The sequence below is a fragment of the Montipora capricornis genome, chromosome 2, assembly GCF_036669925.1.
Source record: "Montipora capricornis isolate CH-2021 chromosome 2, ASM3666992v2, whole genome shotgun sequence".
Taxonomy (NCBI): Eukaryota; Metazoa; Cnidaria; class Anthozoa; order Scleractinia; family Acroporidae; genus Montipora; species Montipora capricornis.
Window position 1 is genome coordinate 58,944,122 of NC_090884.1, and position 10,000 is coordinate 58,954,121.

The 10,000-nt window shown below is 44.8% G+C and overlaps 2 protein-coding genes across 2 annotated transcripts in view; both read left to right on the forward strand.

Annotated features, from left to right (window-relative positions):
* The window catches only part of LOC138029252 (uncharacterized), a 4,219-nt gene extending 1,055 nt beyond the window's left edge, over positions 1 to 3,164 (forward strand). Inside the window, exon 2 of the mRNA XM_068876969.1 lies at positions 2,007 to 3,164. Within this exon, the coding sequence (XP_068733070.1) occupies positions 2,007 to 3,031 (1,025 nt within the window). The 3' untranslated portion in view covers positions 3,032 to 3,164. The remainder of the gene's footprint in view (positions 1 to 2,006) is intronic.
* Positions 1 to 10,000, forward strand: part of LOC138029195 (laminin subunit gamma-1-like) — a 61,559-nt gene that overhangs the window by 8,577 nt on the left and 42,982 nt on the right. The window contains exons 2-5 of the mRNA XM_068876905.1: positions 4,094 to 4,336; positions 6,359 to 6,464; positions 8,712 to 8,879; positions 9,641 to 9,805. Of these exons, the coding sequence (XP_068733006.1) occupies positions 4,094 to 4,336; positions 6,359 to 6,464; positions 8,712 to 8,879; positions 9,641 to 9,805 (682 nt within the window). The remainder of the gene's footprint in view (positions 1 to 4,093; positions 4,337 to 6,358; positions 6,465 to 8,711; positions 8,880 to 9,640; positions 9,806 to 10,000) is intronic.

Here is a 10,000-nt window from a genome sequence, read left to right on the forward strand (position 1 = left end):
TCTGTATAGTTTTCATTTGCGTTTGCCAGCATCGTCCTCACTGCAACCAAGGCCGTCTTCCCTTTCCGGGTTTCCTCAGTCTTCCTCAGACAGCCCAGACTCCCACCGACGCACACCATTCTGCCATTCCTGGAATGAAGGGAAATGCCGGTGGCTATTTGGGAAGTGCAAGTTCCGCCACAACTGCAGCAATTGCGAGGGAGAGCATACCAAGGCTAACTGCCCCTTTCCCCGCTCAGCTGGATTTCGTTCCCGTTCCCGCTCCCCCTCCCCTGGAGGGAGCAGGGGACAGTACTGAGGGGCGAGGTTCGCCCAGTGTTGTGTTTGTACATAGTTTGAATGATGTGATTGCGTTGCCTCGCCAGCCGAATGGATTGCCTCAGTTGGCAAAGTTGTTTTGTCCTGTTCCAGTTTCAGTTCCAGTCTCAGTTCCCGTTTCTGTTCCAGTTAAGCCCAGCGTTCCAGTTGTCTCTTTTGCCCCGTTATCTCCGGTGTCTCAGGTCACACCATTACAGTTGGATCAATTTCAGGCCGAATTATGCCACCATCCCAACAAGTCAGCTGTGGCATTTGTGACTTCTGGCATACGGGATGGATTTCGGATAGGCTTTGACCCATCCTTGGTGTCCCTCAAATCTGCATCTTCAAACATGCGTAGCTCTGCTGAGCACCCATCAGTGATTGACTCCTACTTGCAAGCTGAAGTCTCTTCTGGCAGGGTGGCAGGTCCTTTTCCAGTGCCCCCGCTTCCGTCATTGCAAATAAGTCGTTTCGGGGTGATCCCCAAAACTAATCAGCCTGGGAAGTGGCGTCTCATTTTAGACCTATCATCCCCAGAGGGGCAAAGCGTCAATGACGGCATCCCTAAGCCCCCGTTTACAGTTCAGTATGTTTCAGTGGATGCTTTCATTGATGGCATAATGTCTCTGGGTCGAGGAACGTTAATGGCCAAGTTCGACGTGGCCAGTGCATATCGGAATGTGGCTATCCACCCAGACGATCGCCCCCTTCTTGGCATGAAGTGGCGTGGGCAATATTTTGTGGATTTGGTGCTCCCTTTTGGGCTGCGTTCAGCACCATTTATTTTCACCGCCATTGCAGACCTGGTTGAATGGATCCTGGTTCACAATTATGAGGTTACATTTCTCCGTCATTACTTGGACGATTTCCTCACTTTGGGCCCACCGGCGTCCCCTGTGTGCCACAACAACCTTCAAACCTGCGTTCGTCTGTGTACAAAACTTGGCCTTCCCCTTAATCCAGATAAGTTGGAGGGACCCGCGACTCGTCTTACAATCCTTGGGATTGAACTTGACTCCAAAAACCTTCAGGCTCGCCTTCCGACTGACAAGAGAGATAGGATTGTTTCACTGTTAGATGAGTGGTCGGCAAAACGTTTTTGTAAACGTCGCGAGCTGGAATCCCTGATTGGCCATCTCCATCACGCCTGCAAGGTCGCCCCACAGGGTAGGACATTCCTTCGCCGGATGATCGACTTGCTTTGTGCCTTTCGCCGTGATGATCACCCCATTAGGCTTAACCAGGAATTTCGGCGGGATTTAACCTGGTGGCGGGAACTGTTCCAAACTTGGGATGGCCTCAGTTTTTTCTGCATGCCCACATGGGCACCTCTCCCGGACTTCCAGGTCTCATCGGATGCAGCGGGCTCTTTGGGCTATGGAGCTATTTTTAAATCCCACTGGTTTGCTGGTGCCTGGTCAGCTGCACAAAGTTCCTCATCCATAGCGTACAAGGAGCTCTTCCCAATTGTAGTGGCAGCCTATCTGTGGGGCTGTCAGTGGGTATCTCGGCGGGTCGAGTTCTTTTGTGACAACGAGTCTGTGGTGGCTGTACTTAAGTCTGGCACCTCGCGGGACAAAAACCTAATGGTGTTGCTGCGTTATTTGACTATGCTGGCCATCCATCATTCCTTCTCATTTACAGCTTCATCTGTTTGAGGCAAAGCTAATCCAGTTGCTGATGCACTCTCTCGATTCCAATTTCAGCGGTTCAGACGCCTGGAGCCACAGGCCGACCCAACCCCGTCTCCTATTCCTGCTTCCCTTCTGGCAGCGCTTCAGATGCCTTGACTCAGAAGTGTCGGTTCTTACTTACCCAAGGTCTTGCACCTTCCACCCGACGAGTGTACCGATCCGCCCAACGTCGATTTACAGACTTTTGCCGCCAGGATGGTCGTGCAAACCAGGATGGCTCCATCCCCCCAGCCACTGAGGAGACTCTCATGCGCTTTGCTTCCTTCCTGGCCGACAACCTGAACCATTCCTCCATCAAGGTCTATCTATCAGCAGTGCGCTCCCTTCACATTGACCATGGCCTTCCAGACCCGCTAGTCAACTGTCTTCGTTTGCAGCGTCTGCTAAGGGGTATTAAGCGAGTTCAAGGTCCAGTGTCACCCAGGCGCCTACCTATCACCGTTGATCATCTGAAGGTCATTCAGTGCTCTTTGGACCTGTCTACTAGAGACCATGTGATGTTGTGGGCTGCGTGCTGCTTGGCATTTTTTGGGTTTTTGCGTGCGGGCGAATTCACGGTCAACTCGGCCTTTGATCCTCACATCCATATGACTGTTAGCGACCTGCAAGCGGACTCCTTGGTGAATCCCTCTTGTTTCAAAGTCCGTATCAAGTGTTCCAAGACAGACCCCTTCCGTGCGGGTTGTGATATCTACTTGGGGCGTGGCTCGGGCTCTGTGTGCCCCATAACAGCGTTGGGCACGTACTTGTCTCTGCGTGGGTCTGCTCCAGGGCCCCTGTTCTTGTTTAGTGATGGTCGTCCTCTTACCCGGCAGCAGCTATCATCCTTTTTGCAGTCTACCCTACATGGGGCTGGGTACTCCGGCGCCTACTCTGGCCATAGTTTCCGGATTGGGGCGGCGACCACTGCAGCGGCACGTGGTGTTCCGGATCACCTGATCAAAACCTTGGGGCGTTGGTCGAGCGAGGCATACCAGATCTATATCAGAACTCCAGTTAGTTCCATTGTCCGTGTTTCCTCCCAGTTGGTGGCGTAACAGGTAGTGGATTTCTCTGGTTACCAGCGGGGGTGGGTGCCTCAGGTTTGGGCTATCGGGGGCTTAGGCCTAGTTGCCCCGAGCCCCCTTGCTCCGGGTTCTTCTTACCCGGAGATCCCTTCGGCATGGCGCGGGGGGCTCGTGGCTTGGTTGCGGGTTGGGCAGGCCAGTCGGGTGTTCTAGCGCCTTGGGGATGTGACTGCGGTTGCAGCCCCCAGGCTTCCTGGGCACCTACTCTCCACTGGCGACGTGGGCGTTAAATATAGTTAAATAAAATTTAACATAGTTAACGACTAGGAGCTAGTCTGGTCAGTAGTGTTTTGCAGGCGGTTGTTAGTGTCTTGGCCGTCTGGTAGCGTTGTTCAGCGTTTTGGTGCGTTCTGTAGCGTTTGTTATAGTTACATGGTTCACGACCGGGAGCTAGTCCGGTCAGTAGCGTTTTGCAGGCGTTTGTTAGCGTTGTTATGCGTTTTTGTAGCGTTTGCAGCACTCTTTAGGTTGGGGGGGCCCTGGGGCTGACATGGTTCAGCGGTATTCCCGCGTAGTGCATGCGTTGTCCAATGTGCTTGCAGCGTGTTTGTTGGCGTGGCGTTGTGAGTCGGTTTAAGAGTTTAGTGGTTCTCGGCGTTCCCTCCCTCTCCCCCCCTTTTCTTTCTTTTTTTTTTGTGCTCTTTTTTTTTTGTGTGTTATTATTATTATTATTATTATTATTATTCCACTGAGCTATCTGGCTCAAGTGTGACGGGTGCCTTAGGGGGGCCTGGCGCGGGGGGCTCGTGGCTTGGTTGCGGGTTGGGCAGGCCAGTCGGGTGTTCTAGCGCCTTGGGGATGTGACTGCGGTTGCAGCCCCCAGGCTTCCTGGGCACCTACCCTCCACTGGCGACGTGGGCGTTAAATTGTAAAAATATTATTAACTTGTTCTCTTGGTGGTTGAAGCATTGAAAAGGGACAAAACAAGTCTGTGCTCTAATCTTCCATCCTTTTCCGGTGGTTTAACTTAACCTTTATTGAGGACTGGATCAAACGTTTTGACCTTTTTTGCACTTTCTCTTTTATTTCCAGCTCTCTTACACTCCATTACTTGATGAATCTGTAAGTGAGGTCCTGCTCAGTGACAAGAGTCTACTAGAGTTCTTCCTGATAACAAATCTCAAACTTGTGCTAGTTAAGTTTCTTACAGCAGGTCAATTTAACCCAGATGAAATCTCAGACTCTCTCAAAAGAAGTTTTTATTTTTCTGTGGAGGAGTGGGATGTACTGGCCTCTTGCTTTTGCAATGGACAAGCATCAAACTGTCATGATGATGTAAGAAATAATCCAAGTCATTTACGAGTACACTATTTCATGGCCATGCATGTCAAAAAGTTCCTTATATTATGCAGTAAGAATACTAGCCTCCTACGCAGACATTTTAGGGCTTCATCACACGTTCCTCCCCCATGAACGTCTGCTGAAATGTAAACCACTTCCATTCATAGATTACGGACCAATTAGAGGTCATTTTCCAGTTGGCATAATTTCGCACCATGTTATTGGCTATCTACAACACATTGAGTCAATGCTGATTGGTTTCTTTGAAAGGAGGAGAAACTGATGCTGAACGGTCCAAGTGGTTTTTTGTTTCAGCAGACATTCGTGGGGGAGGACTGATTGATGAAGCCAGTAAGAATGTCTACATGGGAGGTTATAAGAATCCTAATAACTGGGACTCCTTCTTGTGGCTCATAATCCAATCAGATGCTAAAAAATTAAGTTTATTGCAATTGATAGTTTCCACTCATGAGAACACATTCATGAATGAAAATTTTAAAAGTGGTCACTTTTAATTCACTGAACTCTCATTAAGAGTCTCATTCACCAAGCAGACAGTCTCTCCCACCCAAATTTAGGGATATTTAATTTAGGGTATCGCGCCTGGGGACCTTGTCTTTATGGGGGTTGCCAAAATTAAGATACCCATTCTGTCTGCAATTGTGCTTGCATGGCTTGAATCTTTTTCTGTTTTGAATTTGGGGATAATGTTGCACATGTTGTCTCATTTAATTTGCACTGCTGCGTTATTTAAGAAGGGGTAGTGATATTACATGTACATTCTTCCAATGCAATTCTGCACACTAGCGCAATTCTTTAGTGTATAAGTTAAATTACTTGAAAGGGTCCAGGTGTTTGTATATTACACTTGTTGTCAATGAACTGTACGTGTCAAAGTGTTAAATGAGAGAACTGATCCTCGAACTTTAATTTAATGGGTTTGAATCCCCATGAAGCCACTTGAATTTCTCAGGTGTCTATAATTGCTTAATAAAGGTTACCATAATTATACCTTCAGGGGTGTTTCGCGTCCGAGCGATGCAGCGCGTCTGGTTTAAACTGTAGATACCTAAACCCCTATGTCAAATTAAAGCTTATAGAGCTGGCTATCAAACCATATCAAGAATTTTGAAATGAAATGAATTTTCACAACCTCTAAATGCGAGCATCCGAATCACCTTTTCAAAGCTACAAGTCAAAGCAAATTTTGCTTTTTGTTATTTTATTTTGTTCCTCTGTTTCCCTACCAAAAGTGCTGCGTTTTGCCATACTTTCTTATAAATTTTCGAAATAGTATTTAAAAAATGTGAAGTGTTCGTACAAATATCGCTCTCAGAGAAAAAATGTTTTGACATAAAAAATTCGCAGACACATTTTTTTGTTGTTTATAGGTTAACCTAGCCACTGTCAAAATTTGGGGGCAATTGGACAAATTCCCTGTGAGGTTTAGCTCTTTGAAGTGTCCGCTTCGAGTGAAAAATTTGATTCGAGAAAACAGCGCTAAAACTGTCAATCAGACTGGTAATTTTTACTTCCGGCCAAAACATAAAACTGCCATTTCTCCGCCAATATTTAATCTTTTAATAATTTCTTTTTTAAGTTACAGATCCCATTTCGAATTCATTCCTTAACCGAAAAATCCAAATTTGAAGAAAATTGTCGATCTGAAGGTATACGGTAACCTTAACCCTTTCACCCCTGTGGGGTTCCCCATTGACGAGTAAAATCGTCTGGCGTTAGACAGAGTAAAATCTGTAAGTAGCACTCTTGGGAGTGAAAGGGTTAATGGGGATATAGTTTTTGAGTGAATCTAGCTGTTGTTAAATTGTCCAGCTATTAAGTGAGAGGATCATTTCTCTCATTCGTCTATATAAAACCTGCACTTCATTTTGTCCAAAGTGTACATGTATTCACTAGAAAAGGTAATGACGAGGTGGATTATACAGTCACATGTACAGTAATACTATTAAAAGTCTTAATATCCTTCTAATGATGTTATCTTTTGCTGTTATGTAGGATGTTTCAAAGTGCAAATGTGAGAGAAACACTGATGGACACAATTGTGAGAGATGTTTGCCACTATTCAACAACAAACCCTACCGCTTCAGAGAGGCTTGTGAAGGTCCTTATCCAGCTATAACTACATTAAATAAATGTTTAGTCAAATAGAATGGTCCTGATAACATCGCATTCCTTCAAATAGCAACCAGTTTGTCAGATCTGGTAGCAAGCAGTTTGCCGAATATTAAGCCCATTGGCTCATCAGGGATTGAAACTCAGGCTGTTTATGCCAGTGAGACGATTTTACTCGTCAACTGGCGGCATCCTAGGCCATCTGCAGGGTTCTCCCTAGTTTTCAGCACAACTGTAAGGGACCTTTTCAAACCAGTAAGGCATTTGGTTAATGTTGGACGTTCTGCTAAGGATAAGCAACTTCTGAGCGTTTGCAGGCGGTAATAAGTGCTCTTACAAGCGGTAAATTTTACCGGTTACCGCCAGATAAGGAGAACCCTGCGCCTGAGGTCAGTCAACAAGTTAAACCTGTCCTTCTTATTGATGCTAATGAAATAGTAAGTCACTTTTTCATAAGATTCAAAATTTAAATAATGGCAAGTAAAATGTGATGCAAAGATGCAACCAAAACTAGGAGAAATGAAAGCATTCTTTTTAAACTAGGCAATATTTGCTGTTACTAATACATGTATGTACATGTAGTTTGATGGCTGCCATGCTACATTATAGCCTGAGCTTCAAGATGTAGTGGCCATGGCCGGCTTAGGATCCAGACTCCTATGACAGTACCGTAACAGTAACTACATTCCCTTTATGCATTGACATGATTGACATCAGTAACAGACTATATAAACAACACAAACTTGTCAACCAACAGTTAAAAACTAAGGGACCATCTCCAAATATCAGAAAACAGAATTTTTGTTCTTCAGAAATGACATCGGAATATTGGTACATGTAAGAATTGCCAATCAATTTGGAGAGTCAGTTGGCGATATCGCAATTTTGCCTAACAGGCAACTGATTGAAGTTATTGGAAGCTTCGGAATGATCAGAGTGAATGCTGATCAAAAGGGTGATTAAACTGTACATTAATTAAAATAATATTATTAATTAATAAAGGCTTGAAGAAAAACAACTTACTTACATGGTACATACATACATACATACATACATACATACATACATACTTAATTGGCCGCTCCCCATAGGGGCTTTTCAGGGCCAATGAAACGCAATCAACGAAATGACAGAACACAACAACTGTTAAGAATCCCAACTGGCCGGAGGCAAACCAGTTGGCTATTTACAAGTGCAGCTGGGAAGTTGAACCAGGGACTACCAGGATCAAATTCAACGAGTGGTCAGAGCGGGTCTTGAACCCGGGATCTCCGGATCTCAAGGCAAGCGCCCTAACCACTGGGCCACACTGGTACAAAATCAAAATTAGGACTTCAACCGGCCAAGGCTAAAGCCCAGTGTAAATGATCAAACAATTTTAAACTGTAACAATGTAGTTGAACAGATTGTGCGCGAGCTGTGATCGACAAACATTTCTCCGCAATACAACATTAAACTAACATATGGTGATCGAAACAGTAAGCTCAACGGGCAAATGTTTTCATCTAACGCGATATTGGATGAGTAATTTTTTCAATCGATCTCAGTCTACTATTGCAATGTCAATGAAACAATACCCTAATTGTTTATTTCTATCTCTGTGACTTGACACCACTCCACACCATGCAAGTACTAAAGGGCAACAAAATAGTCAGCCATTTGCTTCACGAGTTCTCCTGAATAGCATGGTATTTTCTCGCACATGGTGAAGTGATTGGTTGAAGAATATTTTAAATCTTTATTTACTGAAGGTTTTTAGTGTTGACATTTGACCATTTGTGACCCCATACCAGCTAGTTCACTCCCTTTGAAAGCAATGGAGCCCAACATTTTGGCCAAAAGATGCGGCTTATACACGCTTTAATAGGCGCAGTGGCCTCATGGTTAGTGTGCTCAACTCTGGATCGAGTGGTCCGGGTTTGGGTCCTGGCCGGGGACATTGTGTTGTGTTCTTGGTCACTTTACTCCGGTCCCATGTACGGTGCCTCTCTTCACCCAGGTGTATAAATGGGTACCGGCGAAATGCGGGGCGTAACCCTGCGATGGACTAGCATCCCATCCAGGGGGGAGTTAAAAATACTCCTAGTTGTTTAAATTGCTACGGAAACTGGGGATAAGCACCGGCCTGTTGGGTCATTGGCTCGGAAAGCGCTAATACCTATACATGAGTATTAATTTTTTTTACGGTAGTTATATTTTTGGTTGCAGTCATTTCATTCCGCATTATCTTTTACAGCCTGCCAGTGCTATAATCATTCTGACCGCTGTACTTATAACGAGACCAAAGGATATGGAGTGTGTGATAACTGCACAGACAACACATACGGAGATCGGTGTGAATTCTGCAAACAATCTTTCTATCGCAATCCAGCGGTTTCCATGGATGATGCTAACACTTGTCTCTGTAAGTTGGAAGTTCACAGCTTGACTTGGAAGTTTGTGCCGCATTGGTCTTTGGAACTCTGAATATAACTAATCCTATTATTAACCAATGCATCACAGAAATAACATATACAGCTGTAGCAATTGATAGGGTTTATGTCAAGGGCAATGTTGGGTTGCCAGGTTAAAATGCAAGTACATTTACAACTGTAGAGTAAAGTCATTGATCATCACAGCTAGTTTTGCCAAATAAACGATGTTTTCTGTATGACGTTACTGTTGGGTGTAATGTGCATGCAAATGAGCTTCCGAGTGATTGAATTTTTTCCTTTTCTTCAGAGGTCTGCAACAAACTGTGGAGTACTGGGCCCAAACGTTTTCTATTCATTTGCTGCCCTTCTCACCTGTTTGTGTTACTGTCACATACAGTATTCAACAATTAAATTCCAAGAATTCATCTATACCATGTACTATAGTACACTCTATAGCAAGCTTAACTTTAACATCATTGGTTTATGACTGTAAATTTACAGTTACAAATTTGTGGAATTTGAATTAGTGAGGCAGGAATTAGAGAGAAAATGTTGGCCAGGGTAAGGAGTGAAACTAGACTTTGGGCGCATTCTGCACTTTCCTGATTTTCATGGCACGAGTAGTTAATATTTAATTATTGTTTTTCGGTTGTTTGTTTTTGTTTCTGTTTCCCTTTCGAGCAGTGCCTTATTGATAGTACATGTAGAGTCACACCTTCATTGGACTAAAGTAGTTTCTTCCTTTCATTAGCATGTGCATGTCATGTCCCTGGTGTGAACAGTTCAGCAGACAGCCTTACATGTGATGGTGTCACAGGACAATGTGCTTGTAAGATTAATGTGACAGGAAGGGCCTGTGACACTTGCAAGGATACGTATTGGAACCTAAGAGCAAATAACGAGGCAGGATGTGAAGGTACTGTACAGTAGCTGTTTGCAATGGTATTAATTTTGTGAAAGGGGTTGTTGCATGTAAAACACTACGCCACTTTATTGGAGGGTAAGTGCTGTAAAGGTCGCAGGAGAGGAGGCAGCACTCTCATCAGCAGAAAGGTCACCATGGCATCCAAGCCACAGTCCCCCTTCCAATGCACCCGTCAACAGGTTACTG